The sequence below is a fragment of the Anguilla anguilla genome, chromosome 3 (assembly GCF_013347855.1).
Source record: "Anguilla anguilla isolate fAngAng1 chromosome 3, fAngAng1.pri, whole genome shotgun sequence".
Classification (NCBI taxonomy): domain Eukaryota; kingdom Metazoa; phylum Chordata; class Actinopteri; order Anguilliformes; family Anguillidae; genus Anguilla; species Anguilla anguilla.
Genome location: NC_049203.1, coordinates 53151692 through 53176559, shown reverse-complemented (window position 1 = coordinate 53176559; position 24868 = coordinate 53151692). Strand labels below are relative to the sequence as shown.

Sequence of the window (24868 nt, the reverse complement as noted above, 5' to 3'; positions counted from 1 at the left end):
TGAGTCTAATTTTGGTTTTATGTTTTCATCTGTGGAGAATGCATTTGGAGTCAGAGACATTCACCATCATGAAGACCAGAGAACTAACTCTGGCTGTAAAGTAACTATCTCTGTAAACTGTGAGAACAGAAGAATTTATTAAGAAGGACACTGGATATATCAAGCACAGCAGATTGGATAGTCTTGAAAAAGAAAGAAAGCACTGGTGGTAAATAAACACTGTGCAGGTCAGCCAAGGAAAACAACTGCAGTTGATGACAGATGAATCATAAGAGCTGTGAAGAGAAACCCTAAAACAACTGTCAGTGACATCACCAGCAGTCTCCAGAGGGCAGTTGTGAAAATATCATAGTGTAAGCCACCATACACAGAAGACTGAGAAAGCAGAATTATGGAGGCTACACTGCAGAATGCAAACCGTTCATCAGCAGCAAGAATCGAAACGCCAGATTAGAATTTGCCCAAAAAAATAAAAATGCAGAGATGAGCCAGAAGAGTTCTGGAACAAAGATTAAAATAAACCTTTACCAAAGCGATGGAAATCTGAAAGTATGAAGCAGGGAACAGCCAATGATCCAAAGCACCCTCCGCCCTCATCTGTGAAATGCAGAGGCGGTAGTGTCATGGCTTAGGCATGTATGGCTGCTTCTGGAACAGGCTCACTCGTCAGTATTCATGATGTAACGGAAGATGGCAGCAGGATGACTTCTGAAGTGTACGGGAAGATTTTGTCTGAAGATATGCAAAGAAATTTGTCCAATCTCATCGGCCGACGCTTTGTCTTACAGCAAGACAGTGACCCCAAACAGACTGCCTACGCAACCAAAGCATTCAACAGTGGGGAAAAGTACAACGTGTTATACTGGCCAAGTCAGTCGCCTGATTTAAATCCAACTGAGCATTCATTTAATTTGCTGAAGAGGAGACCGAAGACATAAATCTCTTGAAACAAAGATCAACTGAAAATGGCTGCTGGGAAGGCCAGGAAAAGTATTTCCAGAGAAGATGCCAACATTTGGTGATGCAGTAATTGAATTTAAGGGTTATGCGACCAATTATTAGACTTCATATCTAATCCATTAACTAAATTTTGCACAAAAAAATGGGCGGACTCACAAAAAGAACACAAAAAATGCAGTTTCTGTAAAATGATGAAACACATACGCATGTATGTCTCAAATGCAACCACCTTAAGTATATAGCTAAAATAACACATTTCTCTCTACCATTACCATGCATTTGGAGGGCACCGTAAATGACTATTTAAAAAAACAGAAACATGTTTCTCGAAATTGCTAGGAATCCTGTGTTCTTAAGAAATCATGTCTTCTTACCCAGAAACTCTTCCTGTGGATAAGAAATTAGAATTATGAGGAAAAAGCTCAATTTGGCAGGCACCAGTGACAAGAAATGAACACTGGGATACTGGAGAATTTAACACTGGTGCCAGTGAAGGGTGGGTAATAATCACTGTATATTCCGCCTCTTAGCAACAATGACCCAAATGTTTTAAAGTATGTTATTTTTCTTACTGCAGACAAATGGCTCCAGCCAACCAGTCTAGACATTCTGACATGTTTTGATTTTGAAATTTGACATCAGTCTTTTGAATTTTCATCTAACTAAACTAAATCAGTGCCCCTGCAGCCCTTGTAACTCTGAAAGACGTTATATGTACCGTAAAATTAAAAACCCAGTGGGGCAAATTTTGTTATATAGAGGATGTTCTTATGTTTTCCTGTGCCTCGGCAGTTTAATGGAGTGCTGTGAGAGTGAGCAGAGTTTAGTGAGAGAAATCTCGTGCACACCATCACCCTCCCTACTTTGTTCCAAATAGATTGACAATAGGGGTGGACAATTGATTGGTCCAGGAAGAGTCTCAGAAGTGTGGCCGATGCCATAGAAACAGTCGCTGTTTTCCTCTGACCCTCCCCCGGCAACCCGCCGCGCACCTCGCCCCTCGTACAGGTTTCCTAATCAGTCCGGGAGCACGTCTCCGCTCTGCCTTATTCTGGCCCGTCACCCACGACATCTCTGCGGGGGGGTGGGGGGGTGTGGGGAGGGGCGCGGCGCGGCGCAGCCGAAGCGAACGTTACTCAGATCCACCGTGCTCCGCTCACGCCTAGGCTCCGCTTGCCCCAGCCCACCCCCTCCTCACCCCCCTCACCCCCGCCCCAGTCATCAGGCCGGCATCTCGGTGCCCGTTCACCGCGGAGCCCTTCCTGCAGGGGGGCAGCTGCCGTCCCCCTGACCTCTCCCTGTAAGCGTCCTTCATGCGGCTCTAAGGACTGTTGAAAGCAGCAGCTGCTGGACAGATTGTTTTCTTTTTTTTGAGCGCGCGCCCGCCCCGGGGTCCTCACCTTGCCATGCCTGGATGGCAGCGCCGGGGAGACGGTGAAGCCTGTTCCCTGCGCTGCTCCACTGCGGTGTGTTTGTGTGTGTGTGTGTGTGTGTGTGTGTTTGTGTGTGTGTGTGTGTGTGTTTGTGTGTGTGTGTGTGGGTGTGTGTGTGAGAGCGAGTGTGTATGTGTGTGTGTGTGTGTGTGTGTGTGTGTGTGTGGGTGTGTGTGTGAGAGCGAGTGTGTATGTGTGTGTGTGTGTGTGTGTGTGTGTTTGTGTGTGTGTGTGTGTGTGTGTGTGTGTGTGTGTGTGTGTTCCCTTTTTGGAATTCATCTCGTACCCATGGCATCAGCTCGCCTCTCGTCAGTGAGTTGTGGCCAAAAGTCGTGTCCCTGAACTGCCTGCAGGTAAAGGCTTCTGCCTCCTCCCCTCCCCCCCCCCCCCCCTACACCCACCCCCACCCCCACCCCCACCAAATCTCTGGGAGGCGAGACAGCATGCTGGCGCACCTCTGACCGAAGTAAACTCCCATTATGCTCAGCGGAATGTGAAAAGGATGAGATAAGAGTGATAAAGACTCAAAAAAAGAAGTGCTTCTGCTTGGATTGGCAATGACCAGAGGCCCCGTGGCTCCATCAAGGGTTCTAATTAGAGGTAAAAGGAGGCCGGATTCTGGGTGCTTTGCGGAGGCTGGGCGAGGCAGACGGTATTAAATGCTCTGTTAAGTTTCAGCCTCCCGTTTTATTATTCCGAGCAGACACGCTAGGAGCTGCGAAATGCGAAGAGTGAGAGCTTCAATTTTTCTTCATGCCTGTAATCAACCAAACAGCGCGCGGCCCGCACGGGTCAGTATGAAGATTTTCACGGCGCTGGCCATGAATTCCGATGTGCAATTTGATTAGCCCCGCTCAGAGCGACATTGTCTTCCTCACCTTCAAACCAAGGGCCTCATTAGTATTGCGTACGCACGTTTTTGTTTTGGTTGTTGGTTTTTTTTTTTTGTCTTGTTGTTTGTTTTTTTTTTTGACTGTGCGGGCTTTTTTGCGAAGCTTTTTTTTCCCGTGGTTAAATGGCATACACTGAGTGCAAGAGGAACCGAAACAGTCAGGCCCCGAGGACAATAACGACGAGTCATGAGGAATTAATCTCAGCTCTCTGGCAGCTGAGGCATGGTAACCACTGGCTTTGTCAGCAAGGCTTCACTGAAATGGGAGCACAGGAAAAAAAGAAAGGAATAGGGAAGGCAAGACCGAGCCTCACAAGCTCTCCTGTCCCAACAGTACGGCGAAGCGGGGCAGTGTTCCTTATTTCAGATTGCGGTCTTCTCAAATAAGAACACGCTGCAACGTTTGCATCCAATGCTAGGACTCACTCGCTGCGTGTCACTGCAACAGCGCTACCAGTCGCTGCAGAACCACTGTCTGTTACTAGGGCAGCACTACCCGTCACTACAGCACCACTGTCTGTTACTGCACCTTCCCTACCAGTCACTGCAGCACCAGTGTCTGTTACTGCGCCTCCCCTACCAGTCACTGCAGCACCACTGTCTGTTACTGCACCACCCCTACCAGTCACTGCAGCACCACTGTCTGTTATTGCTGCTGCACTACCAATCACTACAGCACCACTGTCTGTTACTGCACCACCCCTACCAGTCACTACAGCACTACTGTCTGTTACTGCACCTTCCCTATCAGTCACTGCAGCACCATTGTCTGTTACTGCACCTTCCCTATCGGTCACTGCAACACCATTGTCTGTTACTGCTGCTGCACTACCAATCACTACAGCACTACTGTTAGTCAGTGAACCATCTTTAGTCACTGCAGCACTTGTATTTTTATCATTTCTATTTAGTTTCATTTGATTGAATTTAACTGTTGAGAAAGTAAGGGAAACCATCCTGTGACTGGACATAAGGTGCACTTCATTTTCCTACATTGACATGGTATAAATTCAATAAGTAAAATATTCATGTTAATCTCTGAATCCCTCCATAAAGGAGAGGGCGGATGTTCAGTTGATTGGTTGGGATGGCAGTTGCTTATGAGGCATTGATTGACAGGCGGATTGGAGAGTCCCACTGCTGTCTGTTGTTCATACCAAAGCCACAGTTGTAGCATCTCTGTGTCGACTTGAAAACCGTGAGCAGATTAAAAAAATAAAAATAAAACAACCAGGACCCAGTTTTTAGAATGGCTCATTTACAGTAGTCTGCTATGCCCTATGGTTCAGCACATCCGTTTAAAACCACACTCACGGTCAGCTGTGCTGTTCCCCCGGTTCTTTGGTTTTATTTTTAAAACTGACACGGTCTCACCTTAGCTGTAGAGAAGGTCATCCGCCCTTTTCATCCAATGACTTAAGCCATCCTTCAAGGCCCCTGTTGTGACACGACGGGGTGACCTGTCCCCCACCGTCTCCCTCCTGTCCCCGGCTCTCTGTCAGCCCCACCTCCCGCATGTCAGTTACCTGAATGGTCTTTTGCACCCTTTCCCAGCGAAGCGCAAATTCGCCCGTGATAGGATCCCGCCGTTTTAGGCTGCGACGTGGCTAAAGTGTGTTTGACACACATTTCGGCTTTGTCCCTTACCGCCGCAGGTAACAATGGCACCTCTCATCCCCCCGTCAGACTCACTTCCTTATCCATCGGCTAGGAGCTCGCTTGCGGCCCCGCGGCTCTGATTGAGGATTAGTCACTTGCGAGGGACCCTGACAACAGATTTCTGAAAATCCAATTACAGAATTCCGTAAGCCCTACACGTTTCAAAACACTTCTGATATACCTCTGAAAAATAAGAAAGCAACATTGAAGATTTATGTTGAGCAAGATCTCCCTCGGTAGAATGCGAGCAGATATTCGCGGAGCCTCGAAATCACCTTGCCGCAGTGCTGCCAGCTATTGGCAGAATGATCACATTCCGCGTGTTCGCATTGATTATTGGGAAATGTGAGGTGTATTTTGTACCTGTGGAACAAGGCGCAGCAATGCTCATAGCATTGATATCATTTAATAGGATTAGGACAGCGGTTAATTGCTCGGACATCCATTACTTTGGCCCTCCCTAGGAACACGGGGATAGATGCTTTTGTGTCTTAACCAGCTCTTGGTTTTTGTGTGTCTAATATATCAGTCTAATATATAGTTTCCATTGAATCTGCGGAACAGCTTGCAAAGCCGTGGCATCTCATCTCCATTGCTAAGGGCTTTTTGCTGTATGCGCTTTAAAGCAATCGATTTATTGGCACTTCCCGCTAAAATGCCTTTTCCCCTCTGCCAGGTATGACTCAGACCTTTCTAAGGTCTTTTATTTTGGAAAGTATCACCAGAGGATCCGCTTTCATTGAATAATTTTCCTTTTTTAAATGAATCATTCTTTTCAGTGTAGATTACGCCTAACTGACTTTCAAAAACCTGCTATGTGGTTCTTTCTTGTGTGCGTTGCACTAAAACGTGTAGCAGGGCAAGACAGCACTTATTAGTCTTCTTTCTTTTGGAAAACTTGTGGCTCCCATTCCATGTGCGTACCACTGGCACTTCCTAACAAAGTAAGTTCTCAGTGCAAAGAGGCTGCTGCAGATCTGTGCTAGGAAAGTCCCAGTTGTATGAAGGTGAGAAACGGTACTACTGAAAAGATGAGGTGGGGCGAGATGAATACTCTTGCCAGCTGCTCATTGGCTGCTGTGGCAGTGTCTCAGGGGAGGGTTGGTTGTCATCGCTGGGTTCTTGTTATAGAAGTCTGTGAAGAGAGAGGAGATGAGTTGGAGCCTTAGGTTGGGAGAGGGGAGTGCGTGCAGTTCCCCTGTGTTAAGTGAATTCAAGCTCACAGGCTTGGTTATGTCAGGTGGGGTTTAGCCAGTAACAGCAAAAATTCTCCATTTTGAGTTGACGGCAAGACCCACCAGACCTGGAGAAATCATACTTTAAGTGCCATTTGTTCCCCAACCCATAAACCGTGCTGCCTTCTCCCTTGCTCTGCATCGCCAGATGCTTATGACATTGTACAAGTACCTGCATTAAAATCAAGAGCTATTTTTATGTGGAGATATCTCTCGCTCAAGCAGCCATAAACAACCAGGACACTCACTTTCATCATCTTGCAATCTCATCTCAGCAGAAGTTTTTACCTGTGCTGCTGATGAACCGTAGTCCCAAAGCGCGCATTTATATTTCCAGTGACATTTGTAGTACCTTTCATCCGGGAGACCTTTTATATTTTCTCTGAGAACAGGACTGAATGGGGCCACGGTAAGGTATGCGGCTTTGCCTGCATGCCGTGCCAGGAAGCACAGTGTACTAGCCAGAACAAAGGATCAGCCAAAAGCCAAGCAGTTGCAGTGACCTGAGAAATCAACAGATCCATCTACAAAAATACTTGAAATGAAATACGTTTAATACGTTTAATGTTCATACAGGAAAAACATGCCTGAATTGCACAATTGCATTGGTTTACCCAGCTAAACAGCGAGGAAAGACTGAGCACAGACATGTTGTGGCGAAGCTAGATTGCTGATAAGGCAGCAACACTTGGGAGAAATCAGATAGATGAATGGTTCTCTCGGATTCTGGGAAATAATCATTTGTTACACTATTATACATGGTGGTGAGGCATCCAGTGGCGTCCAGAGTTTCTTGGAAATACAAGCATTATGCAGTTTTAATATAGTGATTCCCAAAGTATGTACTGGGACCCACTATTGAGTCATGAGAGGTGCTTCGGTACCACCTCCTCAGGCAAAATCAATCAAACTGAGGACTGTGCTTCCTCGTTATGTTTAGTTCTTTTCGTTAAAGAAGAGCAGTCTGTGGTCCTTAAGCATTTTTACTTTACTTCAAACAGGGAGAGAGCAGAGAGGGTTACAGATAGAGGGTCATAGTTTAAAAAAGATCCATGTGGGGAATCAACCCCTGGGTGCACAGGGGATTTATGAATGGGCTGAGAGGGTTATGGACTTGTTTCATAGAAGAGGTACTCATGGAGTGAGTCAAATGCCTGGGAAGTTTTTTTAAACCCTGTACCACCACAATCCATATGCATGTACAATGCAGTTTATGAACATGACAAGTCAAACCCCAGCTAACAGAAAATATTTATAGAATGTTGAGGACCATCCCATTAGATACAGCATTGTAATTCCAGCATTCCCCACACAGCCTTAGATCGTATTTATTGTTTAAATTTTTTGTATTTATTGTTATTTCAAATTTACAGAAAAATGTTCACGGCGTATTGTGTACAAACTTTACTGGCAACATCCTCTGATCATTAAGAAAAAACATCATGGAGTGTACATGTCAAATGCAATTCAAGACCAGATATGTAAGATTTGTATATTTCACACCTTTCAGCATTCTGTAAAATATGCTTAAGTATGATCTCAACATGTATTTTTATGGCAAGCCTAATCTTGCAAATTCTTTATGAAACTTGGGATGATGAATAAATGTAAACCTAATGCTCTGTGGACTTTGACAATCGCATACTGCAGTGAGACCTCAGCACTCTTCTGAAGACCTGCACGTATCGCATTTGTTATTTGAGCCAGGGCGGTTGCGGAGTCTCGGGCTGGCATTTTAATAAGCACAATAGTTCTTTAAATGAAAAGAGCTGATGTAATTCTGGAAAGCAATTATCTGTGGCACCCAGAGACCATGTTTCAGAAGCGGACAGTGTTGATGTGGACTGGACGCGCAGCTATGGGGAAAGAAAGGACCGCAAGAGGAAGAAAGGCGGAGGAAGATCACTGTGTGATCAGCACTGACGTTTGCACCAAACCGTTTCCACCTGCGGGCGATTTGAGATTCTAGTTAACTGAGAGAGAGTGGGGGGGGGGGGGGGGGGGGGGCGAGGGAGTGAGGCAGAGAGAGAAAGAAAGAGCCAGTGATGCTGAAATTCTTTGATTACTCTCCCGGGGGGTGACAACAAGGCTGGTGTGTGCTTCCACAATGTAAGCTCTAACTGAAATCCAGTAGATTCCACTTGTGATTCCACAAACAAATGTTTCATTCGGACAGCTGTCATTGTTGTTTGTGTCCCCGATTTAAGGGGAGGGGTAAGCCTCTGGATGATGTGTTTGACAGGAGAGTGGCTGATGGGACACGTTGGTTTTTTCTGGAAGCGGAGCGGCCTCTTTGAATGTCATTCAGTCGCGCGGTGACTCTGACTCACGAAGCAGAGCGAGTGACCTGGTAATGTTGTGCTCTCGCGTGGCTGTGAGTAAATACGCCTTATTGAAATCCACTCTGACACATGAGAATCCGGAGATTATGAGAAGCAATGAGGCGCGTGCTCCCACAGACCCTAAAGTGGGACCCGGCTCGTCCCCAGCCCTGTTCCGCCCACAAAATATTTCAGTTTCATTTAATTACAGGGAGCGGAGGAGATGTAGCGAAAGAGGACTCATCCCCCCAATCCCACCCCCCTCGAACCCCAACCCTCACGGCATTCTAGAATATTCCATTGTTTCTAATTATATGGCTTCCAGCAAGAACAGGAAGACACTGCAAAGTAAATTCTAAGGAGAAAACAAACAGAATCCAGGTGAACAGACGTGCCTCTTTCCAAGAGGGCGCACGCTTGAGGGATTGTCCAGATGGCCAGAGACCAAGGGGCCACACGAGTGGGGTTCACAGCCAGTGTTTAGACAGAAAATGGGAGGACTCGCATTCATAGAGGAAGCGGCAGCATGTGCAAAGTCCCTAATGAGCCCCCTGACATCCCGGCAGCCGAAGTGGAGAGGCGGCCGTCATGTGTCTCCCAGGAATTGGGGCTTTGTCCGGCCCAGACTGCATCAAGGACAACCTGCGTCAGAGCGAGGTTCACTCTCTCACTGCGTCCTGCCCTCGCTGGTAGATTCCTGCCCAGCCAGAGTGTGGACTGCGATACACAGATACCACGGCACTCCTGTGATGCTTGTCAGCGTGTTAACATCGGTTGCATTGAGAGGATGCTGTGTGTTAGCTACAGAGAAGAGGAAGATGGAAACAGACCGGTTTCACGCTGACTAATTCCGGCTTGATTCTGCTACTGCACCATCAGCATTCTGCGGGAAACATTTACATAAAGAAGCTGTGGGTGTTTCTATCCAATTTAGAATGCCCAATCGCACTCACAGGCCTATGTCCTCGCCTCATTGTCCTTCAGAAATTTGGCAAAGCACTGACTGGCTCTCCTCCATCTGCTGCCAGCTGAAGATACTGGAATGCCACAATCTAAAGGCGGTGTCAGAGAACAGTGGGATTATAAATGACAGAATCTTTTTACCTTCACCACTACTAACATGGCCTAGGATTAGCCAGGAGGGGCCTGTAGCTTTTAAGAGCATTGCCTTGGCTACATTATATGGCGCAACAATGACTAGTCTGGGTTTATAGGAGACTTTTCATTACAGATATAAACTAGTTCTGAGGTTTTTGAGATTTGGAGTTTCAAGTAGGCAACAATGATGACCTACTAGATAATTACAAGGAATGAACTGGAGACTGTCAGTTGTGGAAGTACCCAGTCAGATTGTTAAAATAACAAGGCCAGCTTTAATGAATCTCTTTATTTTACAACAAGGAATTTAACACTGGGGTGTGTTTTTTAAAGCTATAAAGCTCAGGAAATTGCACATGGTAAATTTTTATATTTGTATTCAACTTCTTTTCTGTGAGGGATTGATTGCTCTTGTGATTCAGGGTCCAAGTCACTTGGTGCGAGCCACATTTTTACTCTGTTATTCCAGTTGTTCAGGCCCATTTTCAGGCTTTCTGAATCCAAGTGGCTTCAAGTAGACACTGGTAACGGAACAGCACTTGAGAGAATGTTTCAGTGGTTTTTGTACTGGAGTACACTAGTGCACTATTTCGGCACTGAGGCCATTTCCAGTAGAAAAAGATTATTAACAAAACAGACGGACCATATTCAAGCATAAATGAAGACAATCAGTCAATACAGATGTACGCTCCTGCTCCTATTAGCTCTATATCAACAGAGCATGTTTGTGTATTATAAACTCATCTCATACCCATTTAATCATAAAACATTAATGTGTATACAGAAAACATGTCTAATAAATGACTTGCTCCATTTTCTTTAGCTTGTGAAGTGTAGAATCTCCTTCACCATATCAAATAAACGAACAAACAAACAAACAAGCTTTTTCTGAACTTTTAAATCCGATAACCTCAGAGATGTGTGTTTCTTGGCTTTGATTGTTCTGCAGCCTGTTAATTCGGACATTTAACGGTTTCTTTTTTTTGTGTGTCTCGTTTCCAGTCTGCTCCCAGTTCTCCAGGGGCGTGTACGCCATCTTCGGATTCTACGACAAGAACTCCATGAACACCCTGACCTCCTTCTGCGGAGCTCTGCACACCTCCTTCGTCACCCCCAGCTACCCCACCGACGCCGACGTGCAGTTCGTCATCCAGATGAGGCCCGCGCTGCGTGGTGCCGTCCTCAGCCTCCTGTCCCACTACAAGTGGGAGAAATTTGTCTACCTCTACGACACGGACAGGGGTGAGTGTGGGTGGCGGGCCGGGATTCATTCAGACATCTGTAGGCGGCACAATGGTTTTGAAGTATCAGCCTTTAGAATTCTAAAGCTCTATATCATAGCATTTTGCTTGTTAGGCCTGCCTAAGTTTGTAACATGCTTCAAAAAGTATTTCAGATATTTCACCATCTTGTAGAAGAAAGACACAACAAAAAGGCAGTTGAAGACAATTTATTCATTCTAGCTGATCGTTGTTAATAATTTATTCTTGCAAAAAAATATGCGATAAAACCATTTACTGTCATTCTGAACTCCTGGCTTTAATGATTTATTCATTTCCTATATTTGTTTTGTGGTGCACTGCTACATTTCGGGACTGCAAAAGTGGTCATGATCAGCTGGTTTGCTTGTACCCAAAGAAAGGTTTCTTGGAGATGAAGTCACTTGTAACAATAGAAGTGGACATGGTGCAAGTGTGGTTGCATTTCCCAATAGCATGACATGATAGCACTGAGTCAGATACCTTGAGGTAGTCGCAATGCACATATATATTTTTTTTTACATAACAGATCAACAAAACCAGAGGTAATTTTCATTCAGAGCAAAAACAAATCTCTGCAGTTTGTCACTGAGTACCAATGTAGATTCACTGCAACCTCATGAAATCTTGTGTAATCAGTGGCTCAATCGAAAAAGTCAACACCTGAGCAATGCGCTGTGTATTACTGTACGTTATGATGAACCAGACTGCTAATTTCAAATGAAAATTCCTTCAGTCCTCCTGTCTGAACATTATTACAGTAAATAGACTAATACCTCAGATTCCCTGCTTTATGGTGCGAGCATGTACGCACGCGCTCAGTGGCTTATCTCTTATATATTTATTTCCATTTATTGAATCTGGCGTAATGCTAAATGAGCCGAATGCACGGTCGCAGGTATTTTGGCTCCGGCGGGCCCCGGTGCTACAGGAGTCTCTAATCCTCGGCAGTTCCCGGAAATAATATGCGGCTAATTGGATTAGACAAAAGTGGGAGCGCAGTAGGCCGTCTCGTGACTTTCACACGCCACGCGTCCTTCAGGCCCACTCCTGATCCTGCTCCCGCTCCTGCTCTCAGCCAGCCAGCGCTGGGCTCCCTCCACCCTGCCAGGCTCAAGGTTAGAGTGGGGAGGGGGCATTCAGTGGACAGCAGTCTGCGGGGTGGGGGGGGATGCTTTCGGTACACCTTTTTTATTTTGAATTTTCCGACCCGGGTTTGAGTGTGGCCAAGCTTGTTTCCCTTATCGCCTGTTTATGACATAGCCCTGCAGAAGCGGTCACCCTGTCCTGATAGCTGCCACTGAAATGCTGGCATCTTTATTAGAAGGAACATGAGGCTCAAGGAAAAAAAAAAAAAAAAAAAGAAAAAAAAAACTTTATTAGTGCAGTGTATCAAACACTGTTGTCAGGCAGGCCAGTGTAGTGTATCAAAGATCCTTATCAAGAAGCTGAAGCTCCCAGGCAGTCGAGATTGTGTTGGCCGTACAGAAATAGAGGAGAATGTTTGAGCAATTTACAACCTACTTGGTCCACCACTTCAGTTAATGGACAATTTATTTTTCAGTATTCACTATATACCAATATTATGCCAATTGAAGGTTTTCTACATTGATATTATTCTGAAAAGGGGTCTAAAATATTTTAACAGTGAGTTTCCTCAATGAATGGCAAAAGGGTAATGGCATATATTATTATTATTTTCTCTGAGCACTACTGCGTGTACTGTATCTTGGAGTAACAGCCTTGTAAGACCCTCATAATCCTCCAAATAAATAGTATAAAGACATGCAGGGTACAGAAGCACAATGAGCAAGCACATGCAAAGATCTGTTGAATCATACAGTATTGTGGTTCAATTTGCAGGGTTCCATTAGCAGTTCACTGCAAAGCATGTGGAATACAATATGAGGTAGGCCTATTATCTTTTTTCTTAAGCATCTTTACTTTATACAGACAGGGCCAGATTTACATACATAAAACTTTCAGCGCAAATTACAGACTCTGGCCACAGTGGACTCATTAAACCTCTGTAAGAGTTGATATACCACTGAACATTGTACTGTGTATCTTCTTTGGATGCAGGGAAATATCTTCTTGTGCTGCGCTTCAGCGTATCCAGCACTATGGACTGCACAGGACAAATTGTGTACTGGGATATTTCAGTCGTGGCGACACTTGTCAGTTGAAATGATCCAGATGCAAGATAGAGTCATGACGCAAGGTTTGACTGTTGGCGGGATGGAATGGGAATGTTGTGTGGGAGGGTCTAGGTCATATTTTATTTCTCCCGGATGAGTAATTATTTCTACGGATGGGAGTTTGTCACAGAAGGCACAGATGTTACAGATTCCATGCTTTTTTCCATACTTTTTTGCTTTTTTTTTCAAATATATGGCATTCTCAATCCTCACAATGTAACTATAACGTAGACTCAAGCCTCACAATGTAGGCTACAGCATGTACTGTATTTAACTTTGAAGAAATAAAAATACACAGTAACCCTATTTTTATGATTTCAGTAAAGCAATTTGAGCATGATCTGTTTCTAACAATGTTCTGTTAAAGGCAAAAATCATGCTCTTTCCGTGATGGATAAAAGCAATTAAATGCACCAGCCTATCAATGCATTTACTGAGATTTTTTTACTAGTAGCAACTGACTGCCCACTGATTTTTTGAAACTTCAAACACTCGTTGCTACAGTTGCATATGTTATTTCAATCATTTCCAATCATTTTCCGCATGAGACCTATTGGTTAATTTATTATTAAATAATTTTTTTGAACACTACGTGGTTTGTGCCTTTTTTTTGTTGTCTGTGATTTTTAACAAGTTTCTGTGACTGTTTGGTGACTTTAACCGATATTTCCTGTGACAATCACCCAGCTAATTAATGCATCGTTTGATGGTTTCTTGCTCGGGGAGTTGAATTAGTGTTAGTGATTCTTGTTGTAAAGAGTCTCTCATCTTTGATGCCTATACCTGTGTCTCCATGTCGCTTGTGACTTGATTTACACCTGCTCTTGAGAGGCGGAGAAATTACATGCAAAAATCGACCCTCGTTAATTGCTTAATGCATCCATATGCATAAAGGATAGAAGTGCACCGAGCGATGACGCACGTAGATAAAAAGCATACTGCTCTTCCAGCCCCATGCACCTGTTTGACACGTTTCCAGGGCAGAATGCATCATGTGCTAGGAACTAGTCATAAAAAGCTTAGTAAATCCGGCCCACGGTGTGTTCCTGTGGTTTCATTTACCTGATACATGTATATTCAAAATATGGTTATTAATTTAACAGTTCTAAATACACCTGGAATAACAATCCAGCTTTCTTTTAACCCGGAGGGAAAAAGCTTCTGTCACAAAAATGAGGGTGACACCAGGGCAACAGGCGTAATGGCCTTTTAGTGGCTGTAAAGTGGTTGGACCCAGAAAGAAATTGCCTGAGACTGATGAATTCACCGTCGTATTCTTCTGCCTGATTGGTGAAACTTGGTAAACAGCAGTGTGTCGTCAGCGAAGGGCTTATGACTGAGCACTTGCTTGCACTTGCCACACGAGTGCCTCGCCTGACTAATGCAAGCTAAATGAACAGAGAGGCCTGGAAAGTTAAGCGCTAATAATCTAGCGGCAGAATGGAAAAGCGTTGACCCACCTCCTGGTTTTGTTTCTGCTTTCTCGGTAGAATTTGGTCATTAGAATCACGATATTGGCTTTCTGTTCATTTATCGACAGCGCACTCACGCCATCAAAGTGCTTTTAGGTTAAAAAATCAGATTGAGCTCAGAAGTGACAGATTAAAAGGAGTTCAATTTGTGCTCTAAACGCTTGTGACAGAGTGCTGTAGCTGGAAATTTGGGGAAAATGAATGTTTAGGTTGAGGCCTGCCCTTTGATGAACAGCAGGTGTTCAACTTGGTATTCTTGGCATGGCATATAAAGTTCTTCAGAGAGAGCAGGAGCATAAATAACAATAACACTGATGCAGGAATATGTTCATCATTTTCAATCACGGTGATGTGATGGGGATTACCTGAGGCTTTTAATTTGTCAATAGAGCATTTCACCATTAATATGATTGCACATCTATTTTAATATGAATGTGCATTCGAGACATGCAATTAAGATTGCTTGTTTTGGCCACAAAACAAAAAAAAGAATGGTGTAGATGAGGGTTGTGTCCATATTGTAGGGTTGATATTTGGGGTTCCACACACCTGTTATTATGCTGGTACTTCAATGTATAGAATGCACGCACACTATTTAGCCCTTACAAATGCATATATCAATCAAAGCATGGACAGTACTTTTTGACCAAATGGTTCTTCAATGGTGGGTTGTTAGCATCAGAGGATAGGTTTTATTTTTCCTGTTTACCTCAAATGCTGCCTTTGTGGATTTGAGCTTTTTGCTTAAAAAAGTCCTTAACAGTTTGCCATTAGCGACACTAAAACAAATTACTCTTATTTTTCTGTGCACAGCCTTGCTGCAACTTTCATTCTGATTTCTGGCTGAATTCACACTGACTCATAAGTAAATGCAAGCCATCCAGAGTTCTTAGTGTTTACAATGTAAACATGTACTGCACCCCGGCCATTTATTTCCAAGTCAAAGTGAAGGACGGATTTAGAGTGATTCTAGGCTTTCACTCGTTGGAACCCGAAACGCAGCCAAAGTCCAAAGCCTGTTAGGAATGTGTACCGTTGTCCAGATAAACGCTTGGCTCTTTATTCATGGTGGAGAAGGAGGGCCGTGCGCGAGAGGAAGTGGGGTGTGTTTTCCCCCTCTCGTGCCTCTGCAGTCAGGGGTGCTCTGATAGCGGTGGAGAGGGATGATTACTGGGTTTATTGTCTCTCTCCCCGGCCCGCGGCTCACCTTATGTCCCTGAATCAGCACTCTCACCTCCGCGTGATTGATGAGCCACTCTCGCGGGCCTCGCGGCTTCGCGCCAAACGGCCATTCCGCTCAAACCGTAAAAAACGGGAAGAGAGGGGGGCCAAAAAGCACCGCCGTCCGTCTGATCTGTGTGAAAAAAAGCAGTCTCGTTTTCGGTTGGTGTTTTTGTGACTGGCAATTTGGCTCAGTGTGACTGAAGTGACACAAGTGGGGCCTTTGGGTATTTTTGGTTCATGATGGCTTTACATGGCTGGGGGAAGATTGAGTGTGGGTCGATCATGTTTTTCATACAGCGGCTGATGACATAGGTTGCCTAGATGTTTGGGCATGCTGACAGTTCTCCATTTCACCATTTGCCCCCAAAAAACAGAGCTAGAAAGGGTTCCTCTATGGAAACACAGAGGGACCTTTTCTTCTGAGAGTGTGGCTTATTTTTCCAGTATAAATAATTTCACAAGTGAAACGTCAGGACCTTGAATTCATACTCTCAGTGTTTGACTGTGTGGTGTATTGGGGCCAGCACTACAGCATAGTATCCACGGTTGTTACAGATTCAAATCGCAGAGGTTTGCATCTCCTGTGTCATTTTCAACAAGGTAAGTGCCGGCAACATAAATGTAGGTCATTTACAAAAGAAAAATGAAATTAAGCATACATTAAATTTTTAAAAATGTAAGTTACACAGTGAAAACCCAGACGTTATTCTTTATGCTATCTCTACAGCAGGAATTTGTATGTTGAGAGTACATAACGTTTGTATATTAAAGTATGCAGTACCGCAATGTGTGACATTACTGCATTCCAGCAATGGTGTACTAAGGCATACTAGTACATAGGAGCAAGGGAATATATTTTCTTTCTGTATTATTCCCTCTCCTCAGCTCCATAATGTACATTATATCCCCATTAAAAGAACAGCAGCTGAATCAGAGCAACTTTCCTCTGTTAAGAGAATAGCTTCTTAAATGCAGTGGATTCCTAAGGATTAAAGGAACACTAATCAGAGCTGAGCATATGCACAGGTGTGTCCAATGCTAACCTCCTCTGTTCACAATTCACAATTTATAATAAGGATAATGCAACTCTATTATTTCTACATTGGCTTGCATAGATTCTTAGCCCAGGAAATTTCAGATAATCCTAGGGGTTAACAAAAAACAATTAACAGACAGCAATTTCATTCTAATCCAAATATAATGGAGCTTGTCATAAAATGTAATTCTGGTGCAATTAGCTGTAAACCTGGCTTGATAAAGATTAGGCTCTGCAATAACTGATTTGTTGAGGTCTGGCAATTTATAAATACATGTGAAACTAAAATTCATCTGCCAAGATTAAAGTGTTTTTTTTTTTTTATGAGAAAGCTACATTTTTTGGTGGTGAACATGAAACAAAGGGGAAAAAAAGGGAAAAAAAACTGAGTGGTTTTTGAAACATCATCGAGTCAGCTAGACAAAATTCAGTAACAGGCTAACAGCATGTTTCCTGGAGCCCTCAGCTATGAACCGTGCTCTAGGTAAAACCACAGCACTCAGTGCTGCATGCAAGCCCTGACGACTGAAGATTGTTTTTGATGTGCATCAGAGTACAACCTCACACTCTTCTCCCTTGATCGACTAAACGCTTTCATTAGAGCAAATAAAGCTGTGGCAGCCATGCGTGAAACACTTTTTGACCCATTATGTCAGGATGGGCACACAAATCCGCCTGTTTGAATGCCAATAAATCTCTCGAGTGAAAGTGGAAATGTCTGGTCCGTTATTTAGAGAGGGCCCGTGTGTCATATATGAAATCGTCTTTAACTCAACACCCTGACAAGAAAACAGTTTTTAAGATGTTAAAAGCAGTCAACTGAAAATCAGTAAGAGACAGCGGTGCCCTATTAGCATCAATGTCAGGCCAGAAATAAAATAGATCAGCCAGCTGATTGTGAAAGGCATCGATGTGACATCGGTATTGCAGATTTACGACTCTGCGGGGTTGTATTAACTTTAAGATGGAATAGCTTTGCACTGGATTTAAAGCAACCGCACAGCACTTTTCATTGTGTGGTCTTGGTCAGGCAGGTTCAAATGCAGCCCGAGAAAGGCCATCCAGGCGCACAATGCATTGTGGGTAAGAGCCTGTCTTGCTTTTGCCGCATTTCTCGTTGTCTTTTTATGCAATATGTATCCAATTTACTGACAAGTCCAATACGTGTCATGTTCAGTGACTGCAGTCTGAACACAAGAAATTGTACCTGGATCGGATTTGTCTAAACCCAATCCAAACCACTTACAGAGATAGTTTGAGTGGGATTCTGCCAGTATTGTATTTGTTGAACACTTTTCAGAATGCATCTCCTCCTGTCACCAATATTCTGTCAACAAGTACAATCCCATAATATGTGGGAATGAATAGTGAGGCAACCTGTGATAGAGCCGGCCATCAACACATATCAGCTATACATCAATTCGATTTGTCAGACGTATTGAACGTGAGCCTTTGTAGAGAAAGAAACTTGAACTGTGGCACAAAAATCCTTATAAAATGATAGATTCATTTTAAAATTGGCGTTTTCCTTTTTTACATGTCAGTGATCAAAACCTTTTCTGAGGATAGTGTTGAAATTTCTTTTTATCTTGTTGACTTCATGTAACAAAACCATAAAACTGTAAATTGAGATAATTTATGGTTCACTTGGACACACCTGGATGAGGCACATTTCTTAGTCCTTAATACTCAGGTGTCCAACTATGTTTAAAGCAACCATAAAAAGACAGTATGGGAGTATGATGGGTCTTATGATCCTTATGATGATTGTGCTGGAATCTGGACATCTTATGAGCGTCTCATTTTTGAGGATCCTGATCCATCGAGCCCTGGTTACGCATTGAGATAGTAACGGCCGTGACCGTTCACACTGGGATCGGGGAAACTCCACCCGCACCTCGGCCGGGACGAGCCGCCCGCGCGTGCGTTGCGCTGAGCGGGGGTCGGGGGCCGTCACTCGGGAGCGTCAGGGCTCGGCGAAAGCGAGCGGGCAGCCTCCGCCGGACGTCGTCTCGGTTTCCCTCCGCACCGGGACGGACGAGATTAATCAAACGGCGCTAAACGGCTCAGTGGGCCGGCCCAGCAGCCGGGCGCAAGCTAATTAACACGGCGCGGGAGGGAGGGCGCCCACGCGACGCCGGTGCCATGTTCTGTGGGCTCTCTCTCTCTCTCTCTCTCTCTCTCTCCGCGGGCAGGGGATGGGCTCGCGCTGAAGATCAGCGAACAGGCTTCAGATTGTTTCCGTTTCTGCGGTTTCTCGGCTCCCAGAAACGGGCCTGGCGGTGCGGTCGGCGCGGATTCGCCCGTTCTGTCTGAAGCCCCGGCACACGCAGACATCCAAAAGACACATTTGCAATCGCTTAAATGGACCTCTCACCTCTCTCTCTCGCTTTCTCTGTCTGTCTTATTCCTTCAGTCTTTCTCTCGCTCTGCCTGTCTGACTCAATCGTCCTCTTAATCTTTCACCTTCTCTTTCTCTCTCCTCTCCCTGTCCCTTTCACCTTTTGTTCTCTCTTTCTGTCTCTTAGGTGAGGTGTGGGAGATACTGTATATTAGCGTCCGAGCTCGACCCGCTCATTGCGGACAGTGAAAGGGACCGATCCATTGAAAAGGGGGGCTGGCTTTTACATTAAACCCCAGTTAATTCACAATAAGGACCCTGTTTGTCGGATTCCCTGTTAACACGAGGGATGAATGCCGTCTGGCACGACCGCCATGGCTTCCCCCGCCAAGAGGGGCATGAGGAGGGGGGGGGGGGGTCGAGTCGTCCGTGAATGGCCACTTTTCAGTGTCTTCCTCTGCTGCAGCCAAAAGGGAGAGCGGGAGGCCATGTTGGCAGAGGGCATTGGCCGCACTCTTCTCTCCCCGCAGACAGTGCCACTGCCTTTGCTTTCAGCCCTTGTCACTGTCCTCTTCAAAGCTTTTTTCAGATGTGCAGGCCAGACATTTCGCCTCCCTTTGTCCCCAGTATGAATGCGGGCTTGCTTAATTCCTTTAGTATTCCTCGCACTTGAGAGCAAACATTGCCTGTGACAGAGTTCTACAAAGCATTCCACGGCTGAGTTTTAAATTTGATTAACCAGTTTCTTTATCAGCTTACATTCTGTGTAGATATAAGTGGTACAGCGCAGTGATTTTTATTTTTTTTTTGCTCATATTTGTGCATGAATATTGTAAGTTTTGAAGGAGAACTGTACAGAAATGACCAGTAAAAAAAAATGCTGTGAATTTTTACTGGTTATTTTTGCGAATTAATATTGCAGCTTAGTATTGAAGAACTGCATAGTTGCATAAGTCATACCCTACACAGAATATAAACAATTGTGGAGCTCAGAAATATTGAAAAGGAGATTCTGTACATGGGGTCTGTTAATTAATGGTGTGGATAATCTGGAGGTTCAGCTCAGCCATCTTACATTCTGCACTGCCAAAGTAAGGGAGATAGACGTGTGTTTTTTATAGGATGACCTCCATCTATGGAGAGTCCTGAGTGGTATGCGTTTAGAACAGATGGAAAATTTCCACTTCTCGGGAATCGAATCTCTTCGTGCAGTAATCCATGGAGCAATAGAGGGAGCCAGCTGAGTTGGCATTTCTCATCACTTCATCGCTGCGACCTCCTAACAATAGGTCCCCGCACACACACACACACACACACACGAATACACGCATGCACACACACACACGAATACACGCATGCACACGCACACACGAATACACGCATACACACACACGTGGACATACATACACACAAACAGGCACACACATACATGCACTCACAAACACACATACAGACACACGTAAGTGCGTGCACATACACACACACACATACAGATACATGCACACACGTGCACAGACATACACATACACACGCGCACACACACACATACACACAAACACACACAATCAGAGTGAAGACCTCTGGTTGGTTGTTGTAAATGCTGTGCGTGACAACTTTATTCCGATTTCCCTTGATCATTTAGCCTGTTTTTAACCCCCAGCTTCCAGAGACACTGGAATTAATTATTCATAGAATGGAAGAATGTATGCCGTCAACACTTCCCCTGTCATTTTGTCCTGAGTCAGCATTTCTCTCAGCGAGTCCTGGGCTTTTGCTCCAATGATGCGCCCAAACATCAGAAAAGATGGAATATCAATCACACCCAGCCTTCACAGCTCATGTGTTTTAGAATTCCTCTCTTCATCTTCACCAGAGCTGAATTATGCATTAGTCAGGAAATATAAATCTCCACGGACACAAATAGAACCATAGAATAGAATGCACATCCATGCTGAGAACAGACATTTTGTATATGGGGTAGTATCTGAAAATCATACTGCAGCTCCCTCATGAGTTCTACTATACATTTTATGAATTACAAATCATGCATTATCTATCATTACATATCGTGCCTTAATTTAATGTCGGCAGAACGAGAATATTTGAGGCCAATAAGAGATGTAATTAATGCATGTCTGTGCATGTCTTTTTTTCTACATTGAATGATCTTGCAACGTGTGCCATATGGTTTTTGATGTTCGGTGAAACAGAATAAAATCTTTTCACCTGCTAGTAGGAATGTATCAAGGAATGTATAGCAGACTGAATTCATTTTTTTTCAGTGTAGCGTCACAGCAGACAGACTGACCTGATCTTTGCTTCTAGTTACATTTAAACTCACTGGCTGCTGAGGGGATTTTATTTAGTGCACAGTATTTGGTATATGGACTGCATTTATATAGCGCTTTTATCCAAAGCGCTTTACAATTGATGCCTCTCATTCGCCAGAGCAGTTAGGAGTGAGGTGTCTTGCTCAAGGACACTTCGACATGCCCAGAGCGGGGTTTGAACCGGCAACCCTCCGACTGCCAGACAATCGGTCTTACCTCCTGAGCTATGTCGCTCTATATTTATTGAATATTGAATGGCCCCCACAAACCAAAGTTTCTTTTTCAACAAATATACAGTGTGCTTTGCACCCCTCTCACACATGCATTATTTGCACAGACATGTACAAAAGTGCAAAATACCCACATACGCATAGGATGACGAGGTAGTGAACGAGCTGTATTTTTGTGAAATGATTGCAGTGCTTCTCAAGAGCAGCACTTATGCTGTGTCCTTGACTCTGGTAACTGTTCAGTAAATAAATATGTATGAAATTTGAAATATCTTAAATTAATTTTAGCAACGTAGGACACCCTGGACAAGTGCATCCGGCAAACAGATAAATTATACATTCTCAATATTTCCTTAATGTGCATATATCAGTATTGGTGTTGCCCATTCAGTCTGCCTTAGGGGACAGTGCTGTGGTGCTCTGCTTTACGGGCAAGGATAGTAAATGGATTAATCCTGGTAGAAACGTTTTGCATCTTTTTGGTCAAGGTGTCCTACCCAGTTATGTATGGGTTCGGTCAGCTAGGGGATGTCCTAATGCAAGTTTTGCCTTACAAAATATACATAAATATGCATAATTATACATAATATATATTATACATTACAGTATATAGAAATATCTGTTGAACTATTCATTATTAAATAGTGACTCATTTAAGATCGACATTCCTCATCGCTGTGACCTCATAACAATAAGTCCCTGCACACACACACACACACACGCACACACACACACGTGCACGTTTTATTTAATAGACTTCCCAGTCATTTTCCTTCCCTTTTGAGAGTGATCCGCCTTTATTTAAAATTGATGCTCAATACAGACAAAGAGTGATTTACTAGTTATAAAACACATTCTCCTCCTTGTAAAAATGTTCTATAAGTTATGTACGTTCTATAAAATCCCATGATAATGAACATAACAAGGGAATGAAACATGGAAATCAACCAACAGCCCAGTCTGGTAGGAAATATTCGTTAGGCACAATCCCCCGCGCGACAATGTTTCGCATCTCATTTGAGTGCCGTAGTTACGGTCCGTGTTTTATTAATTTCTTCTCAATTTTATGGGTAGTATCCCCGCAATCTAAATAGGCTTAGCCAGGGAGATTAAAAATGAATTATAGCTGACCACCAGAAAAAAGATGTTCGTGCGCTGGATGTGAGTCACGAGGCTGATGCAACGGATAATTGCGGCGTGTTTCTGACACGGCGCACGCCTTTATCGGCCCGCGAGCCGTGGAAATTAAAAAACCGACGCGGGGGGAGGCGCCCCACCCCGCCACCGGCGTCATCTCTCAGAGATAGGCCTCGCACGGCGTTTCGGTTCGATTCGGCTCGGGCCGCCTTCGGGAGCCGCGCGATTAGAACTGCGCTCGGCTGAAGATACATGCTAATTAATGAGAACGCCACTTCAAAGACCTACTTCAATCCCGCTGCATTTTTTTTTCCCCCTTTCCCCCCGCCATTTTTCAGTTAGGTTCACGAACGCACGCAGAAAAGTAGCGCTTTAGTTTGGGTCTGAAAAGCGAACATCTTGGTCACGGTCGCCATGGTGAAAGGCCGAACTATGGGGGGGAGACGTGGTTTTTATTCTTCGGCCCCTGTGCAGATGTTTTGTCCAATCACGTCGCTGGAAATCCTGTGCCTCTTAATCCATGCTGTGTATGCTGAGGCTGATGAAATCAGGCGTTCTCAGTGCTGGCAGACCTGAGGTGAGAGCTCATCAAACTTTAAGCATGTGTTCGTTTGCTCCCGGTCCGTGGGGGAAAAGGAGCCAGTGGAGCTTTAATGGAGATGTTTTAAGACTCTTGAGTTCTGACTTAACCTCACTTTTGCTGAGTGTATTTATTCAGCTGGGGGCTTTTGTTTGTGATACAAATTTTTTGGCACATGCTGACACAGCACAAATGAGCTGTAAGAGTGGAGCTTTAAAACGCATTTCAAAGCAACATAAAATGTTATTGCGAAAAGTATTGCGAATATATATATATATATATATATATATATATATGTATATATATTAACTGTGCTAAATGCATTATGTCTACTGTTTCAATTAGAACAATAGTGCAAAGTTTATTTTATAGTCAGTCCTAAATGCACTTCAGCATTTGATTTTTGTGAACTTTTACACAAACGCTAGGGTTGTTCTGCCAGGTCTTTATCCTTGCCTTTGAACTGCATCGTGCTCTGTGAGAGAATTTGGATTTGCCCATTTTTTGTTGCTGTTAAGCACCGTGGACAGCTCCCTTTTTGCCGCAGTGCCTGCTCTGAGCCAGGCCTGGTCTTATCTGGGCAGTTCCACTGGAAGTTCCAGTCAGAACAGCTCACCACGGTTCAAGGGACAGTTCAGCACCATAGACAGAGCCTTACACACAGGAGCTTTGCTGTCTAGAGCTTGCTTTAATTATACTGACTGGCCAGAGAAACATTGCATTGGGAAAGCGGGACATTGCAGTAACCTTTATTAATTTAAATTAGATTACACTAACTTTAATACTTCATTGAGGAAATATTTTAAAATGTCCTTACACGAATTCACACACACACACACACACACACACACCCACGCCCACACACACACACACACACACACACACACATATGCACACACACACAGACCTGGCTGTGATAAAAAATAATGCTTTTGTATTTACTGTATGCTTGGGTTCTTGTGCAAAACAAATTCCCTTCAGGGCAATAAATATTTCATAAAGCTTTCATTCATAGCCATGCATTCATACACATAAAATAAAAATACAGTCAATGATTCATTAATTTATGAGAGATTGTTGAAATCCCGGTATTGATAGGTAGTTATATTGCAGTCTTTACTTAAATCCAATTATAGAAGGCGCACTAAGAATAAGCATAGAATTACATTCTTTAACATAACTTACTGCCAGCCTGCAGCTGCAAACCACACAGTTGTTATCCCCACTGGGTGGTGAACATTACAGCCATTCACAGCTTTTCATAAATAATAACATAGTATGCAATCTGCCTCTCTCTAATTGTGTTCATTCAGTACATGGCTCCAGATTTATTGAGTACAATTAACCTGGCTTGAATTAACCAGGGGGGCTGTGTGTAAACACGGGAATTAATGGGCTTTTACTCCTTCCCAACACATGAAATTAGGTGTTGGAAATGGCAATAGTGCCATAACTATCGGTAT

At 44.0% G+C, this 24868-nt stretch overlaps 1 protein-coding gene across 4 annotated transcripts in view; it reads left to right on the top strand.

Annotated features, from left to right (window-relative positions):
- Nucleotides 1-24868, top strand: part of gria3b (glutamate receptor, ionotropic, AMPA 3b) — a 119073-nt gene that overhangs the window by 23898 nt on the left and 70307 nt on the right. For all 4 annotated transcript variants that reach the window (XR_004764419.1, XM_035409591.1, XM_035409592.1 and 1 more), the window contains exon 3: nt 10601-10840. Coding sequence is in view for 3 of the 4 variants with exons in the window: in XM_035409591.1 (XP_035265482.1) it covers nt 10601-10840 (240 nt within the window). In the remaining variant the exon portion in view is untranslated. The remainder of the gene's footprint in view (nt 1-10600; nt 10841-24868) is intronic.